General features: G+C 39.2%; 1 protein-coding gene across 1 annotated transcript in view; it reads right to left on the minus strand.

The window, feature by feature from the left end:
* The window catches only part of MAN2A1 (mannosidase alpha class 2A member 1), a 57,380-nt gene that overhangs the window by 9,519 nt on the left and 28,138 nt on the right, over positions 1-19,723 (minus strand). The window contains exons 8-16 of the mRNA XM_083464413.1: positions 19,423-19,600; positions 18,545-18,747; positions 17,320-17,505; positions 16,739-16,853; positions 15,080-15,147; positions 3,712-3,877; positions 2,122-2,355; positions 1,891-2,013; positions 519-633 (exon numbers count right to left, since the gene is read on the minus strand). Of these exons, the coding sequence (XP_083320539.1) occupies positions 519-633; positions 1,891-2,013; positions 2,122-2,355; positions 3,712-3,877; positions 15,080-15,147; positions 16,739-16,853; positions 17,320-17,505; positions 18,545-18,747; positions 19,423-19,600 (1,388 nt within the window). The remainder of the gene's footprint in view (positions 1-518; positions 634-1,890; positions 2,014-2,121; positions 2,356-3,711; positions 3,878-15,079; positions 15,148-16,738; positions 16,854-17,319; positions 17,506-18,544; positions 18,748-19,422; positions 19,601-19,723) is intronic.

Raw genomic sequence — 19,723 nt, forward strand, 5'->3', positions numbered from 1 at the left:
ATGTAAAAGTGGAAAATTGATTTGAATTGTTATAGTAAAATATGCAGGAAAGTATGATTTGTAATATGAACTATGGAAGGAGAAGAAGGGAAGCTATTGGATATTTTAAAGGTTGTATAATGTTTACCGTATATACTCAAGTATATGCCGACTTTTTCAGCAAATTTTTTATGCTGAAACCACCACCCCCATGGCTTTTACTTGAGTGAGGGTCCCTGGCAGAGGCTGTTGTTGTCTATATCTATAGATATATAGATATATAAGGCTGTTAGTTGAAACCAGTTGACGTTCCCAAACACTTTTCAAAGGCACCACCACAAACAATGGATTACATTAATCTAAAGTAGGCTGAATAAATGTAGCAGATCAAAGAGTTCATTTCTGAACAACTCTCACTGCAGTTAACAAGTTTCTAAAATGGTAAACTGTAGGAAAGTCAACTGTATTCACAACTGTATTCACAACCCTGAAAGAACTGGAACATAATTGCACAGCTAGATTTGCTCACAATACATTACCATGAACTTTGTAAAGTCGTATTGTGTGTGTCAAATGATGGAAAAAAGTAGTAACTTCAGAAAAGATCCTCCCATGTGTAACTCGTATGATAGGTGGATCAGAGAAAACATAGGGCTGCAAAAAGACAAAAGCAAAATTATGTTAGTACTTTGAATCTTCACATTTCATTGTCTTGCTTAAGGGGGGGGGGCACTGTTGTTGCGACCCTTCAGAGGAGCTCCAAAAAGTAGGAAGAAGCATGTCCCTCACACATCCTCTTTCACCTCATCCGTGGAATGCCTTGAAAGAGCTCCAAGTTAAAATCGTACTTTGTATGAGAGAGATGGATTTTGGGCCACATTTATCTTGTAAAAGATCCCTCAAGCTTCAACCAAGAGCTATATGAACAAAGGACAATTGTTATTCAACGACATCTGATCGCTAATTAAATAGTTTCCCTCTTTCTGGCACAGCTTTTCATAAAACTGGAATATTTATTTTTGGAAATCCCAAGAAAACCGGGAGATGGCCTTCTCAGTCATTGGCAGCGACAGCAAGCCCCCTCCCCTTATAAATGCACAACCAGGAGCACATTTCAAAGGTCCTGATCATTCATTGGCTGCCACATCTCCACCTGCCCCTCATCTGATGGAGGCCTGGGACAGGTGGTTGTGGTTTGGGGGAGGGGGTAATGGCTTCATGAGTCAAGCAGCGACCCCTCCCAGACCTAATTAGGTCTGTGGGTTGGATGCTCCTCAATGCTGCTGTAGATCCCCGTTTCCAAAATGTTTTGTATCTGCAGTTAATCTTCAGTTAAAAATGAAGGCCCATTTCACTATCTACTTCAATATTTTAGGTTGGCTGTGCAGTTGCCCTTCCACAAATGGAAAGCTTCCTTCCATTGATGGAAGAAGCTGTGGAGTACAAGACAATTCACCATGATTTCCTCACCTCATCTCTTACAACCTAGTTCTCCCAATCCTTAAGGGTATTGTTTTCAAGAAACACAAAGGGGCCGCAGCAGGAGGGAGTAACCAGCAAAAATCACCCTGCCTCTGTTTCTTCCAATAAGAGCATATCTGGATTAAGTCCATATATTTTTTTAGTGTTACCTATATAACACGACAAGTGATAAAAATGTTCTTGATCAGATCCCAGTTTACCACTAATGGATAGCTAAATGAGCACTGACTCTCAAGAGATTCATCCTCCTTTCTTCCCAGTCCGTCATGACTCACTTTTCTCAATCCAGTGCTTTCCTGGGAGGTCACAACATCTATTTCAAAAGTGGGGGAAGTTTTCCACTAGCAGAATGGTACCTCTGGATCAAAGCCAGTATATACACTCTTCCCTGCTTTCCTCAATATAGTCCAAACACAAGCCTATTATTACCTTGGCGTCTCCATCCGGTAAGAAGAGATAAGCCCCACTCTTATCTCTGTTACTTGTAGTCCCATACCAAACAAATTCCATCTTGACACGGTGATTTTTATTATTTTCTTTTGTATTTACTTTCTAAAGGAATAAATAATAATAATAATAATAATAATAATAATAATAATAATACTGTTATTCCACATTATTTCAATCTCAAAATATTTTCAAATAGTTAAATATACATACCTCAAGAAGCCCAGAATTCCCAGAGAACCAGACTTTCATGTAAGAGTTCTCTAGCATGATCTCATCCAGAGCATTCTGTATCTCTTTAACGTTGAAAACTCTATAGGGCTTGACTAGCTTAGCTTTGTCGTTATGATAGAGATTATAGTCTGCCAATGCAGCTTCAGAACTCAGACCCTCCAGCAGCTGGTAAACTCCAAAACCCAAGGGTGGAATACGAACCAAGAAAGAAATCTGTTAAGTGAAGGCAAAGAAAGGTTATTTTTTTCCAATATCAAGAGCAGACATCCAAGTGTAAACAAAATTATTTGGTCCCCAAAGGATGACTTATACCAAGATCCTAAACTCACAACAGTGCTAGGAACTATTTTCTAATCAAAGCCAACATCCTTGTTATGAACAGACATGTGAAAATAATGGTACTCAAGAGAGCTAGATCTCATTTAGCAGGATTCTTTTCAGTTTATTAAATCCATGCTTTCCCTACAATAAAGCAGAACCTAGGACACAATATTAGCTACAATAGCTGCCTTTCAAATAAACTGTGTTCAGTCAAAGATTCCACTACATCAATTTATCCTCATTTTCTTCTATTCTAAGAAATTCAAAGGTAATGATGCAATCAAATTCTTCTACGTTTGAGAAACTTGAGGAGCAATGAATCAACAAAAAAATATTTTGGAGCAACAAACTATCCTTGTTTTAATCACTGCATGTACTCTTACTTGACTATATGAAGACTATATTGCAATGCTTTTCCTTAAAGTGGTTTCACACAAGTAAAGACGCTTACTTATATTTCAAGCAAGAGACAGAAAGGGAAATCAAGAACAGTTATTTTCTGCATGCTCCAACACTACAGCTGCATCCCCTCAGTAGGTTTCTTGTACTTCAGAAGTTGCAGGGGGGGGGGGGGGAAATGTTTTCATTTTTCACTTTTAGGAAACTCTTACAAAAAGCATAAGGATTATAGCAGGAAAAAAATGTTGGTGGAAATTCCACAGAATTTTATGAAATTGGAGAGCCAAGAGAATTTGAAAGGAAACGTAACCTGGATTCTCCTTTTCCAGAGCGACAAACAAAATAACTTATTTTATGTTCAGAGAATTGTTAACTTCAAACTTACACATTCTGCTCTGACTTCTCACCATCAGGAAAAACATAATTAAACTAAATATTTGAAATGAAAAATTGATATTTTTTTGTCACTTTGGAACTATAACCTGGATTAAAAGAAAGCTTTAGTAGGACTACAATCCTATACCCAAAAATTTCTTAGGAGCAACCTCCAAGAAATTAAAGTGAGCTTACTTCCAAGTAAACACACATGATGTAGTAATTTTATGCACCTTCCAAGTCTCAAATGCATAGGCATCTCATTACTATTTATAAAGGGGGAGACAATAATCAAATCCCAAAGTTAAAATTATTACTTGTATGGTTTAAAAAATTTCCCAAATACATTATCTAGCAACAGTTGTAGATGACTGAATTCCTTTTTTGTTTGTCATTTGTACTACTGCTTCCCACATACAAAATATTCCCATGCTTGTTCAATACAAGTTCGTAGAGGTATTACAAGTAGCTTGCCTGGTATGCATCGTATGTTATTTTAGCAGCTCCATCCCATACTGCGGTAAGCTGGACCACAACTGGTCTTCCAGAAGGAGACAATACTTTAACTCGAGGTGTATTCACGTAGACTGAAACCACTGATGAGCGTTCTTGTTCTGTAGGGTTATAAATCAAAAGGTACCTGCAAGAAATGTTGCCAGATCTTTACAAAAACAAAGTTATTTGATCAAAGACTTCTTTTTTCACCTGAATTACCAAGCTAGGAAATTATACCAAGAAAACATTAAAACAAAAAGAATACATGGGCTCAATGCATCTAGATGCACAATGCATCTAATAGGCTAGCTAGATATTAAGAGTTTTTCTTTTAAGAACACTTTTGAAGAGAAAATACTGAAAAGTTCTTGGCAAATCTTTTTCAGATAAATCTATTCATTTACCAGTCACCTGAAGTGTTTCATGTCTAGAGCCTCAAAATACACTTTAATATGGTGTGTATATTCTCTTAAAAGCATATACAACTTGTTGAAATTACTTTATATCATTGGGTTGGGGTTCAGATGAGCTTCCTCTGTTGGAGGAAACATTTTCCTCCTTCAGAAAGGTGCTTTTGAGATCTATCTGCAAAACACTGAATATCACCCAACAAACGAAGCCAAGTATTGTAGCTGAATCAAAGAACATCTGGACAGTTGCTATTTCTTAGCCCAAACCACAAGCAATTAGTATAGAAAGAAACGATGCAGCTATATCTTAAAATATGCATTCACATAAATTAAAAAGGAAAAAAAACTGTTGGAATATAATGAAAGCACTGGTATACATTTTATCAATTTCTGTTCTTACACTTTCTATCACACTACTTTGTCTCAGTTACTTAACTTCCTAGGTGATTTCCTGCAAGAGTGCATTTGTAAGCTGCACTGGTCAATGTGAATATACCGACATGACCTCTGTTTAAAAGGTTGATATTTAAAGAATCCAAAAAGTTAAAATCAACTGAATCACCCTTTCCCAATAAAATTCATCCAAAATTAACCTGAGAACAATGGCAAAGAAGAGTATTTATACTGCTAAACATCCAGATACCCCTTGTTTGAGTTACTCCCCATGTTCACTGGCATCTAAGAGACATGCAACTCACGTGTGACCGCGTATACATGCAGTGACGGGAAATAAATAATTCGATTCAAACCAGAAAGGAGTTCTTGTGGCTCACGAAAAGACTAACCCCAGAGCCGGAAGAGGGTATCAGTGGAGGTGGAGGAAGCCCTGAAGAGACTGGACTTGGTTTATGCTGCTCAGCCTCCCCGCCTAACAGTTGATGTGTGTGGTAGCGCAGCCGCCGCTGCCACCACTTTCCCACACATCCCTCCTGCCAGCTCCACAATTCTAGTTGTGGATATTTTTGGATAAAGCATTTTCCCCCCGGTATGGATTGAGGAGAGTGGCAGAGATGGCATTTAAAGGGTGCTCCCCACGTCACACAACTTCACTTATGCACACGCGTGCCTGCAATGTAACCCCCACGTAAGTGGGGGGTGCCTGTACTAGTGAAACTCATCACGACGACGTGGTTATATATATGCACCACCCAGTTTTTCATCTCACCACTAGGAAGTACCAGCATGCCTTAAGCCTTGGGCCTTCTCAAGATTTATTCTGTTCTCTGTACAAGAGAACATATCTTACTCATTCAAATGTAGAACTACAGTTGTCTCTAACTTTACATGAGCTGCAACAAATTATGAGACACACCGCTTGCACTTCAACAGTTCAATCTAAGACACAAATATTAAAAATGATGACATAAAATTTTCTATGGAAAAAAATGACAGGAAATGTGTTGGGGTTTTTTTTGCATATTATTTTTATGTAGTGTAAATTCAATGTCCTTCATAGACATAGCCAGCCTAGGCTTGCATAGACTATGTAGATGCTTGATTCTGAGATATATTATTATTAATTATGTGGTGTCATCTATGTACATGGTGCTTTCCAAGGAATGGGAGAACAGATCCCTACCTCAAAGTTGCCTCTAATCTCTCTGAATTTTAATGCCTGTGAATAATAATAATAATAATAATAATAATAATAATTTTATAAAAACATCAATCCTTAAAAACCTCCCTATACAGGGCTGCCTTCAGAGGTCTTCTAAAAGTCAGATAGTTGTTTATTTCCTTGACATCTGAAGGGAAGGTGCCACTACAGAGAAGAATTTCACAACAGAAATTCAGGCCATATAAGAACTTAATTCTCTCTCTCTCTCTCTCTCTCTCTCTCTCCTTCAGCATAGTGTCTTTAAGAGATATTGATACAAAAGGAAAACCAAATGACAAGTTGTTCTTGTTTCCACATCATCTGAACAGCAATTTAAAAATAACTGCTGCCTGAAATTGTCCTTGAATCTCCAAGCAGTGCAGATGTGGAAGTCCTATGTCAGATTAAAAACAAAGATGCACATGAATAGGAAGTTGCAATGCAGAAATATTATCCAAAGCCACTCTCCAGTGGGGGAAGATCAGAGAATAATTTAATGATAAATGTACCTAGAACCCCCAAAAGTTGAGGTCAACCAAACTCAACCATGTATTAAAATGTAACTGGGGAACAAACAGAAGGGAAGGTGAAAGAGGAAATTAGGAGTCCAATAAGAAGAGAAAACCTATATTGTGATTTTAGTCAAGAATTAAGCCCGCAATTTGGGAAATGAAAACACCATGCAAACAACAGGGCGCGTCCTGTCAATTTCAGGTACACAATTGTGTGTTTTACATTTATGACTAATACAGCTCTGTGATGCTATTTTTAAAGCTTTGCATCAGGTCCATCACTTAAAACATCATGTCACCTGTAACAAGATAGAAATCTACAATAAAAATCAAGACACCACACTCACAAAAGACTCTACTTCACTCATACTATGTGGCACAGCACAACATCCACCCATGTGGAAAGACAAATGCTAGATGTAACCCACCCACAAAAAAACAAGCATGGAGGCAGGTTTACTGAAGGAGGCTTTTCGTACCATCTAAAAAGGTCCCGTTAAAACTGGACTTAAGACAAGAACTCGGAGAAACTGAACATCTACCTCTGTTTCAGAGGCAATAGGCAGCTGTGCTGCTCTCACCATTCAGAGCACTTCTTTGTGGCACTGCCTCAGGGTCTATTTGCTGGAATTGATTTCTTCCTTCAAAAATTTAAAATTGCTCTCCTGTTTCCATCAGCCAGAAAGACCCTGAAGAAAAAAATTTCCAGTCAGAACATTTTACCCCAGATTCAGTAGTGAGGCTCGGCCCAGTCCATCATTAAAGTGCTCTCCAAAATGCCAATTTCTCCTCACACCACTAAGTTTTGTCTGACTCTTAACTGCCACATACCACGGAAATAACTCTATTCTGGAAGGTACCTGAGCTTTGGGCTCATGCACTAAAACTGATGGTAGCCACCATTAGAGATTTCACGAACAAGAAAATGCCCCTTATGAAGTCCTAGGGACATTAGCAGTACAAGCAAATAGCAAATTATGAGGTCATTAAGATCTGATTGCCCACACACAATAGTAACAGAACAGATGTTATCAAAAAGATTCCCGAAGAACATTTTCCAGAGACAGACGCCATCACCTGCTGCTCTTAACCTTTTTCAAGAAAAACACTTACCTCTATAGTGCCAGAGATACATTCAAGCAGAATTCTTACATAAACATATGCCCGGACATGGCATCATATAAATTGCAACTAGGATTAAATTTCATCAAATCTGCTCTGAAGCAGGAAAATTTAATGAAACCCCTTCAATGATATAGTACTATATCTTCCAGTGTTTTGATTATGCAACAGCCAAATAGTTTATTGTGATGATGATTCCAATAGTAGTAGCAGCAGTAATTATTATTATTATTTCTTCAGTGGTCACAAGATATAGAAATAAAGTGCAAGGTTGAGAAAAAGGCAAATGTCTGCTTCTGAGAAAGCAAAGATGCTCTACTGTTAGGTGACCATGAATATTAATGTAAGGTAATATGCAACCTCACACCCAAAATCTCATCTCTCAAAGCCTCAGCATATAAGTCAAAAGCCATCAATATAAATGTTTTTAATATTTCTGCCAAAAGTAGAAAAAAGAGCTGAATAAGAGCTGATGTATTTAAACTCGAAAATGATGCCCACAGAGAAAGAAAGAATAAAGTCCAAACTTGAGCAGGTTTCTCAAGCAAATTGTACAAGGGAAAATGAAGCAACATTACAAAATCTGTTCAACTACATGCATTTCCTTACATTAACATGTACGCAAAACAAGAGACTAATGGCCAAAAAAAAAAGAACCGCCATGACAATACTCCTTCATGGAACTGAGCTGAGGCCTAAAGGCTTTCATATGCACACCCCACACTATTTTGCCCAATCACACTGCAAATATGATACACAATTCAGGTGATGAGATTGGGCTTTTGAGCATTGACAGCAATATTATAACCAATATTCATATGCTATTTACATTCATATAATATATGAATTTAAGTCCTAAATGGCTTAGGATCTAAATATTTGATGGGTTGTCTGCTCCCATATAAGGGACGCGGGTGGCGCTGTGGTCTAAACCACAGAACCTAGGACTTGCCGATCAGAAGGTCGGCGGTTTGAATCCCCGCGACAGGGTGAGCTCCCGTTGCTCGGTCCCAGCTCCTGCCAACCTAGCAGTTCGAAAGCACGTCAAAGTGCAAGTAGATAAATAGGTACCACTCCGGCGGGAAGGTAAATGGCGTTTCCGTGTGCTGCTCTGGTTCGCCAGAAGCGGCTTAGTCATGCTGGCCACATGATCTGGAAAAATGTCTGCAGACCAATGTCGGCTCCCTCGGCCAGTAAAGCGAAATGAGCGCCGCAACCCCAGAGTCGTCTGCGACTGGACCTAATGGTCAGGGGTCCCTTTACCTTTACCTGCTCCCATATAAGATTTCCTGAAAATGACAATCAGGTGAGTATGCTCTCTTAATGGTGCTAAATTTGCATTATGAACTAAGAGTGTGATTGTGTGTTCTCAGCACCTTTTTGGGGAATGTTCTCTCCTCACAGATCTGACAGGCGTCAACCCTGATGGGTTTTTGGTGCCAGTTAAAAACCATTTTTATCTACTCAGGCTTTGGGCAGAACTGGTTGTGGGGGTAGGCAGCTTGTCCCTGCTGGAATCACTGGTATGTGATATGTGATTATGGGTTTATGTCAGGCATAGACAAACTTGGTCCTCCAGATGTTTTGGGACTACAACTCCCATCACCCCTAGCTAACAGGACCAGTGGTCAGGGATGATAGGAATTGTAGTCTCAAAACATCCGGTAGGCCGAGTTTGTCTATGCCTGGTGTATGTTATTTATTCTTGGTATTTCGCATTTGTTTTTATACATTGTGCCCTACTTTGGGATTATTTTAATAAACAGTGGGCTAAATTGCCAAAACAAACAATTTAAATATCTCATATATCTCATCAATCACATTATATTCCTGTGCATACCATCTTCATGTTTTACGATATAGCAGTATATACTTTTATATTTTAAAAAAACCACTCAATTTAATCCTTTACGTCTATAACCATTTTCTATAATCCCAGTAGAAGCAGAAGCACTTTGCACTCAAAACTCTAAATTCTCATCTACTTCGTAACTTACTCCAAAAGCCATCCTGCATCTCTGCCAGTTCCACAAATACTTCAAGATCCATGGTGCTGTATCCATTGATGACAAAAGTGCATGCAAATCTGCCAAAAAATTTTTAACTCCACAGAAAAATCTATACCACAATGCTACATGCTCTGGTGGATTTTACAAGGGAAAATGAAGCAGCACTAAAAATGCCGCTCCATTATATGAAGCAATCACAATAATTATTTAAATGAAAGCATCCATTTAAAGGTGACAATATTGCACAGCACAGGTACACTTCAATAGTTTTATTTAAGTTTGTTTCTTCAAACAAATTTTAATTAGGCAAAGGTTACCTTTATTTTTTTACATCTGTTTGTATTTACTGCTCATAACTACTCCAAATAAGATCTGGTGTCCAAGCTTACCACTACACTCACAAGCAATAAATACTTTCAGCTCAATTTAATCTTTCAACTACCAACTGAGTCTCTGAGACAGAGCCAGAACAAGCAATTATGAGTCCGTGGCGCCAGTGCTCTAGACCCCAATCCTGTTAAATTCACCTTTTCCTTTGTTGCTCTCATCTCTCTCAAACATCCTCCCCTCCCTGCTAACAATCTTAAGAGCAACTCTGTTCTGATCATATCCCTAAATTCTGAATTCACTGGGTTTTTGATTTCCTCTACGTAGTCACAAAATTACAGAAGTTGAGTGCTATCCCCCACACTCTCAACATGTTCCTGAACTGACTTCATCACTCACTTCTTTCAGGTACATACACATACACATACACACACGTGTTCAAAACTCCCATTGTTCTTGCGCATTTTGCAACAGGGAACTTCATTAGGGTGAGCAGTTTTTGAGTTCTGGGCGCAGTACTGCGACTAAGATTTCAGATTAAAATTGCAGAGTGGAAGGAAAGGAGGGCCTTTTTCTGCCTCCCCACTTCCAGCTGCTCTCTGAAGACTGGGGAAGAGACCCTCTTAAGAATATTAGAGGGGTGGGCAGGGGAGGGACTAGACCATGTGAAAAATGATTGTAATATTTTAGCAGCAATTCATTCATTTTCAGCTTTGTACTGTTATTAAAAAAAATGCACCTGGACATTCTGTTGTTGTACCCATAACCTAGATTTAAGGAGCCATTTAGCTCCTAGCTTTCATATCTCTGTTTCTAATACTGCACAAACACTCATGGTTGGTGAACATATGCCGCTGTCTATATTCTTTCACCTATTTTCCTTATTTGGCGGTATAAAATAAAGCATAGTATTTTTCATATTACAGGTGGTTCTGTTAAACTAGTATATTGTCTTGCTGGTGACCTAATGCCATAAAACACAACAAGGTGAGGACTCCAAGCAAACACAATGAAATCAATGCACTTAAGTGTACCGATTTCAATGTGACTACACAAAGTACGTAGGTTAGATATCATATCACAGCTTGGGTGATAATCTATGGAAAAAAACCTACTAATGGCAGCAAATGGCAATACATTAAAGTCCGGTTGATTTTCAAAGTTATGTTAGGACTCTCTCTTGCAACCTGAAGAGGCAGATCACACACCCCCAAATGGCAAGATCTATAGATAACTGTAAGAAACTGAGTATGTCACAAGCTGTATGTCGCCTACCACAACCACCATGTATAAATATCAGCTAAATAAACAAGCATGAGCCTGAAAAAGATTTATTTAGCAGCTGAATTCAACAGTAAAAATATTTCCTGAAAAATCACAACAAAAAGCCTACAAACAGTATCTGACTACACACAAGTCTGGAAGGGGTGAAGCAAAGAGAGGCACTGGAAGAAATCCGATTAAAAGTAAAGATAGCACAGACCTCTGCCTGCTCTCTCCTGACGAGTTATGACGATTCCTAGACTTTTGGACCTTTGCTGCATTTATTTATTGTAGTACAGCAGCCAAGAGCATAAATTCTGAGATGAAGGTTCATGATTTCAAGCTTAAGTTTTTAATATGGAATAATAAAGTTGTGCAAGCTTAAAAGACCATTGTAAGAAATGGTGAAAAATGATATTGGAAGTACTTTCAGCACACTGAGTAAAAGTTAGTTGAATACAATCCAGTGTACACCCACTGAAATTAATGGACCTAAGTTAGTCATGGTCATTAATTTCAGTGGGTGTACTCTGGGTAAAAGTTAACTTAATATAACTTTTTATATTTCTATAGTACACTGCAGTAAATTTTACCCTCCTTAAGAAGTCAGAAACATGTACCAAATTTTAAGCCAAACCTTTACAGAATCTCAAAGCCTAATAATATATTTTCCAGCATCTTTTTAAAATGTCCTAAGCACATTTCTTCAAATGTATCAATGATTTCTGCAAATATTACAATTGTGGTAAAAGAATCAATAGGTGACATTCAAAGGTGTTTCCCACTTGTGGAATTAATATCCACTCACCTAATGGGACTTCTTTCCCCTGCAGCCCCAAAATTTGGTCTTGCCCTGGCTCCCACTCTCAGACAAGAGACTCAGAGGACTTTCAGCTCAGGAAATCCCAAAGGATTTATTGATAAATCAGCACACAGTCTCATTATCAGCTCTAAGTACAAAATACATCGTTCATGAGAGTTCTAGGATCATGGCTAGGCATAAGCAGGCACCATCACAGGACCAGTCAGTTATGTGGATCTCATTCCCAGTGAAAAGACTGTGCTTGCAAGAGAGCACTCCTAAAAGAGGAGCTGCTGAGTCTGTTCAGATGGTGGCATCTTTTGTGATGGGTACAGAGTCCAACCCCCTACCTCTTACTCAGCTGGCTTGGCCGAATGGCTACCTGCCTCTTTGGCTACCCTGGAAACTTTGTGCTCAGGAGACTGAATAGGAACTGACCCAGCAGACTCCTGCTCCCTTACAGAAGAATTCAGCAGCAGTGCCACACGACCCTCTTCTCCATCACTACTGGAAACTTCCCCACCCCCAATTGAGGCTCTCATCCTCTGACAGATCCTGGCATGCCTACCCTTGTCCTGGCTGTGGCACATGACAGCTACGAAGGTTGAGTTGAAAGACCCATGGCTGCAGGGAAAGAAAGCCCTGCTGAATGCACTTGTGGCACTGGATAATCACCTAGTACCTACACCAGGTAATCAGACCATGGGTTTTTATCTAGCACAGATATGCAAAGAAAGATATACAGTGGTACCTCGGGTTACATACGCTTAAGGTTACATACGCTTCAGGTTACAGACTCCGCTAACCCAGAAATAGTGCTTCAGGTTAAGAACTTTGCTTCAGGGTGAGAACAGAAATCGTGCTCTGGCGGCGCGGCGGCAGCAGGAGGCCCCATTAGCTAAAGTGGTGCTTCAGGTTAAGAACAGTTTCAGGTTAAGAACGGACCTCTGGAATGAATTAAGTACTTAACCCGAGATACGCATTGTCTGTTCCAAAATTAGGTTTACAGTCATACCTCAGGTTGAAGTTTCTTCAGGTTGAGCGCTTTCGGGTTGCGCTCCGTGGTGACCCGGAAGTAACGGAACACGTTACTTCCAGGTTTCGCCGCTCGTGCATGCGCAGATGGTCAAAATGACGTCATGCGCATGCACAAAAGCGGGAAATCACGACCCGCACACACGCGGGTTGCGTTTACTTCAGGATGCGAACGGGGCTCCGGAACGGATCCTGTTCATATCCAGAGGTACCACTGTACATGCACTTATAACACCACCCATAGCCTCCTCATCAACATTATATCCAAGAAGACAGTTCTGGTGTTTATACAAACAATTCTGTAACACAGGCAACTCCTAAATTGTTACCTTTGCAAACTAACCAGACGTTCTATGGTGACAACCCATAACCCTCTGAAATGCTCTACATCAGCCTCAACCTGGTGCCCTCCTGATGGTTTGGATACAACTCCCTTCGGCTCCAGCCATCCTATTTAGGACCAATGGGGGTTGTGCTTCAAACATCTGGAGTGCATCAAGTTGGCATGCAACCCTCTTGAGACCTATCAAAAACTACTTCACAAGTTCGTAAGCAGAAAATAAGGCGGCTGTACAATCTTTGCTGAGCCTCAAAGTATTTACTGCTGAGCAATAAATACTTAAGCAGCACTTGGGCTAGACCACTCATCGCCTCTTCTCCCCAACTCAAATATTATTGGTTACGGTTGCCATACCGAATGAGACTATCAAAAGTGCTGATCTCATGGCAAAACAAAGCACGTGAAGAACTTCCATAGTCTAGAAAAGAGGAATTCAGAGTCTCCATGACACTGTTTGCAAACTATTGGCATTATTATTAGAAGCTGCACAAACACCACTTCCAATTCCATTTCCTTCCAATTCCTCAGGTTAGAAAAGAGAAAGGGGTCATGACCACAGGTTTCATAGCCCTGCTTTGCTGAACGCAGGGCAGTACTATGAGGGCTACCCCTATAGCTGCAATCCCAGTATTAGTGGCCCTTATGACAGCAATGGAGATATCTGCTGTAACTATTACCACAGACAACTAGGCAATTACAAAGTTTCAGTGTTATTCACTTCTGTACAAACTTGCACACAACATACTAATTTAAAACACTACATTTCTGAACTAGATAAGATACCTATAATATTAATAAAGAGGTATTCCTAGTGTTTATTCTTGAAATGAGCTACAGTTCAACCCCCAAAAAAGCACCAAACTGCAAATTCTGAAACACCACAGTAATCAATTCTTTCACCTAGTTTATTTGCTACCAATATTGTTGTTCAAGATTGAGAAATACTTAAGTATATCAAAACATTATGCTACACATATGCTATGCAATAGTATAGTACACAGTACGGTATAATAAACAGATACCATGCAATACTAAGACATTTCCAACCATAAGCAGCGTCAGTTTTTTTTTATAAAAAAAAGAGCGAATAAATTATGTTTTGCTTAACCCTACTGCTCAGTGCTTCTGTGACTATTTCACAGCAGATTAAAAAGGCATTGTCATGGTTACCTTTCTTAGCTAGAGGTGTATCTATCTCCTTCATTGTAGAGCTTTCAGCAGATGCTGAAGACACACCTCTTTACTTTGGTCTTTGACATCCTTTATTTATTTGTTTAACCTGTGTTGGTTCATTATTTTAATGATATTGTCTGACATTAAATTGTATGACTATATTGTTGTAACTCGCCATGAGACGTTATAGTGAGGGCTACGTAAGTAATCCTATAAATAAATATGTATTTAAGTGTCTGGTTATTAGAGCTGTTTTTCAAGCAAAGCATAAGCTTTGAGATGAGATATAGATGGTACTTTGTTTTCTCAATGTCGCCCTATTGCTAAATCCTCAAATGTATTTCTTTTTAAAAAACAAACTATGGCTTTAGACTTGGCATATCAAAAAATGCAAACATAAATGAAATGACACTGCTTTGGGGGTTATCTATAACTTTTCTTCCTCCCACCCAAGCTTCCTATTCTAATTTCTTCATAAATCATGAACTATCCTATTTTTATGGGTTAAATTTGCTTTATTTTTATTTCATAAAATGTATACACTGTAAATAAGAAAACCTCATCTCTATTTACAAAAAAGGATAAAACATTAACTAAAAATTAATTTACTGCAACTATACCACCTTGATTTTGTAATTTTAGCAAGTCCTGTAATATCTCCCTGAAACGGAATAGTTTAATTTTTTAAAAAATCAAAACCATAGTAGAACTTTTAACATTCTGCGTATTCTCATGCATTAAGAAAGAAAGCATTTACCTTGGCTGTTTACTCAGTTCTATGACAGTCTTGTGTGGCAAAGAGTCCTGTGTAGACTGCGCATCATCCTTCCAATGGGAAAAATGTTGAGGTTACTTACAGAGAATAAGAAGAAAAGTCTATTTGAAAATTCACCAAGGCTGCAACCCTGTACCCACTTATCTGGCAGCAAGTCTCATGGAACTCAGTGGATAGGAGTGTGCTGCTGAACAGAGTTGAGCCTACCATGCCACAGAACTCATGGAGTCATTCGAATCCCATTCACTTTATTTTTAAGGAAGTATACTGATCCCTCTTTAATTTTAAATGTTTTGAGGGTGGCTTATAAAATTTAGTAATAAAATCAAATCCACCAATAAAATGGCTTGGGATCCAAATATATGAATGAGTGCCTCTTTCCATACTAATTCTCCTATGCTTTGAGACCTTCAGGGACCTCCTTATTTCAGAAGTCATCATTCAAGAGGGAAGGCTACTTCAGTGGCAACGTCCTGGGCCTTTGGAACATCCTCCCCAATATTGCAAATCTTCTGGTGCCATGTAAAATCCTTGTTTACTGACCCAGGTGTTTCAAATCCATTGCAAATTAATTTTATGCACTGCACTTTATACTTTCGTTTTTGTATTACCATGACTGATGGTCCATTGCCCTCAAATTCTAAGGGTGCGGAAAAAATGTTTAAGCCACCACCACAAGATAAAGCAGATAAAAGGAAGCACTGAAGTAATCTCAGCAAGAATTAACAGGTAGCAAGCCACACACCACTGAGAGAGCCTCTCCCCATCACTATCTGCCTCAACCTCAGATGACGAAGACACCTGGAAGAAGGGACCTGAAGTAGGTATCAGTGCACAAAGTTGAAGTAAATGATTGCTCTAGGCAACTCAGCTCCCCAGTCTGGGAATTTGGAACTCTTTAATCATGCAAATTATACAAGATGTGATTTGTCATGCTTTCATGCTACAGTTTCATACAGTCAAGCTATTTAAAACTCAAATAAGAAAGAACCATAACATTACTTGGGGGGGGGGGTTCATTTTTGTTCACTATTTAACTATTTGAGAAGCCAACTGGCAATTGTTATAACCAGTCACAGTACCTACCATGTTGCAAGCACAGTCAGTTTAGGTGTAACATTCACTGTACTACTGTACTACAACTTAACTTGGTCACCCAGTATAATTGTATTATACAGTACCTTGTAAACAATGTAGGCATCTAACAGTGTCCGTTCACTCAAAGAATGGATTTGTCAATGAAACAGGATGGGGAGGGATGACATTTTCAGCAATTTTCCCTCCCCCTGCAACTCCCCTAAATCTGCTCAGGGGGTTTGAAAGGAACACTGAAAATTATCTCCCTTCTCCCATGCCACTGACATTCTTTTCATCAAGAGGACACCATTGAACACCGCATGAAGTAAATGGCTAATAAGTTCACCAGCAAAATTTAGCACATTCCTTCTCCCAAACTTTTTCTTTATGGTATGATTACAAAAAAATGTTGTCCAGGCTGCATTAGGTGCCAGGTGAGGTGCATAATGCAGCCAACCATCTCATGCTAAGAACCTAAAACAAGACTGGCCTATTCACCAACACAACTGTTGCCTCCTGCAAATAATTTCTTCATGATTATAAGGATTATTGCCATAAACTCACCATTGTAAGAAATGGGGTTGATGGGTTGTAACGATACATTTCTTGGTCCTTTAGAATAAGAACGTGAGCAGAATCAGTGATAATTTTCTTCACGTTTATTAACGAATGGAATAGCCTGTGAACAAAATAAATACTGCAGCTGTGGGAGGTTGGATTCAAGCATTCTTTATGTTAAAGGGCTACAAAAAAAGCAGCAATTACTAAGTGTTGACTAACACAAAGCTATTAATATGTGGAACGCCCTCCCATCAGATGTCAAAGCGATAAACAACTACCTGACATTCAGAAGACATCTGAAGGCAGCCCTGTTCAGGGAAGTTTTTAATATGTGACATTTTTGTGTATTTTTCATCTTTGTTGGAAGCCGCCCAGAGTGGCTGGGGAAACCCAGCCAGATGGGCGGGGTACAAATAATAAATTATTATTGTTGTTGTTGTTGTTGTTGTTGTTGTTGTTGTTGTTGTTATGTTTACTTAAATATAAAATCAAGAGAAGTTTGTCCAAAATAGGAGACCAAATAATCAGATCTCCCCTCAAGCCAAGAAATACACCAGAGGCAGTATGAAATGCGGGACACTTACCTAGTGCCATAATCCACAACAACCCAGTCTTTAGCTGTTCCTGTGATAGCATCATGATGTTGAAAAAGTCCCAAGTTTCTTCTCGCCTCTGTTAGTAATTTGTAGTGGTCCACCGAAGGAAATACTTTCATTTTCTCGGTTTTTTTAGACTGTACCACAGCCAAGGAGTAAAGAATTTCAGCAGCCCTGAAACAAAAAAAGATATATTTTTTAAAAAAATGTTTATAATATTTGTATACCAACCTTTCAACATAAAGTTCCCCAAGAGGTTTCCATAATACAACTGAACAAGACTTACAACATCCTATTATTCACTTCAGCATTAGGTCAATGAGAAGCTACTTTCTTTCAAGGGTCTGAAACACAAGGCTAACAAAGCCTTAAGTATAAAAACTTGTTTATGTTTAGAACTAATTAAAATACACCTAGCATCTATTGCAAGTTCTGGTTCTGTTTTCCTCAAGCACATTTATAAGTTGTCAAGTGATCAAGTCTTCACGAACTTTCTCTTAAGCTACTTTCTGCTATACGCAAAGCCATGAGAGCAGACCGTTTTGGGAAAGGGATTAAACTGGACCCAGTGGTATGTACAAAGACACACACCTGACCATTCAATACCGTCTTCATCAGCAGTATGTCATGCAAACTAACAAATCCCTAGCTAGCTCTCGGGGGTAAAGCAAGAAGAAAGCAACCTAACTCGCTTCTAACATCAAAATATCTTTGCACAATAGGGTGCACCATTGACTACAGAGCTAAGTATTCATACAAGTTGTTTTTAACTATTTGAAAGAACCCTCTTTGGTGTGGTGTGCCATTTTCCCACTCCACCTACATTTCCTTTCCCAAGAAGAACTCAAAGTACAAGAAATGCTAGAAAACTCCAAACTAAAAACGTATCAAACACATTTGCTGAAATATGGGAGGATATAAACAGGAGATGTGTAACTCCCCGAACACACAAACACCAGTGTTCACAGGCAAATGGAAGCACCAACCTTTCTTTCAAACCACCCTAGAACTTCCTTTCAAAAAAAGGGTTGCAAGACCCATCATGCCGGTCAATCTGGCCCTTTAGCTAGAGGACTAACCCAGCACACCTAGTCCCACAATAGATTGTTCAGGAAAACAGGCACAAGATCAGTACGACTGGAAGTAACCCCACGTTTGAAGTAGTGCAAACTAACTCAACCCCCTGCCCAAAAAAGCCAGTGACCCTACTTACCTTAAATATGACTCTAGAATCCTATCTAGGCGTTTGTAGAAGGGGCGTGAAGTAAAATATCCACTCCAGTAATGATTATCTCTGTCTGCATATGTGAAGAAATCGCCACTCAGAACAGGAAACACTGAATTACTGTTCTTTTCATCCAAATTACTAGCTTTACGGAGAGCCTCAAAATAATCTGACAAAGTCCCAAACTGAGCCTGAAGCAAATTAAAATATGGTATATAAGTTCTTTACACTGCGTTCAGTCGAAGCACATTCTGTTCTTGGAGACCGGCGTTTTTGGCAGGCATCTGCTGTTCCGTTTCAGTACTGAAGCTCACGTTGCTTCCATTAGCTCTGGAATGGAACCTACCCTCATCCTTTCTCCACCCCACCCCACCTTCTCTGAATACATAAATCATGAATCTTCAAGTTTGAGAATTTATAGAGAGTCTCTAAGAATTCTGTGTTCAAGCATACAGTAAGCCAGCAAATTACATGGGAGTTACGTTCCAGGGTTCACGACTGAAGTCAAAACTGTGTATAGTCAAAACATGCTGAGTGCCATGGCGGGTGGGACTGCCAAATACTCCCCCCCCACACACACACACCTGCCCCCCCCCCCGTTTTACATGTCAAGCATGTAAAGTCACCTGAATACGACTTAGTTGTATATCACCCACATATTCTTAAAACATGTCTAGGAATATGTTTACTATGAAGTATATTCCTCTGTGTTCAAGGTGGCTTACTGCACCTGGATTCATTCTAGAGTTCTTTCTATCACTGAGAATGCATAACCAACCAGCAAAGAAGCAAAACTGAAGTTTAAATGAACCGTGAAGGCAATGAAATCCATTTAACAACCGACTTATAGTAGGACTGTACCTTACCTTAACATGGAACTCTGGGTGAGAATTCATGTAATCAAAAAGCTTCTGATAATTTTGATACTGCTGATCCCATTCTGAACTCTCAGTGTAGCGGAAATCATCTCCCAGTGGAGCCAACAAAACTTTGGTGCGGAAAAGCTTCGATTTCTTTCTGTACTGATCTAAAATCATCCATGCCCTTGGGGGAAAAAATAAAATTTGAGGGGGAAAGATAGAATAAGTGGATAAACCAACATGAACAGATATTTTGCAACAATACTCATTCTTACTAAGTCTGCAAAATTTCACCCAAATGGGGTGA

This window comes from Podarcis liolepis (assembly GCF_965112155.1).
Source record: "Podarcis liolepis genome assembly, chromosome: 11".
Taxonomy (NCBI): domain Eukaryota; kingdom Metazoa; phylum Chordata; class Lepidosauria; order Squamata; family Lacertidae; genus Podarcis; species Podarcis liolepis.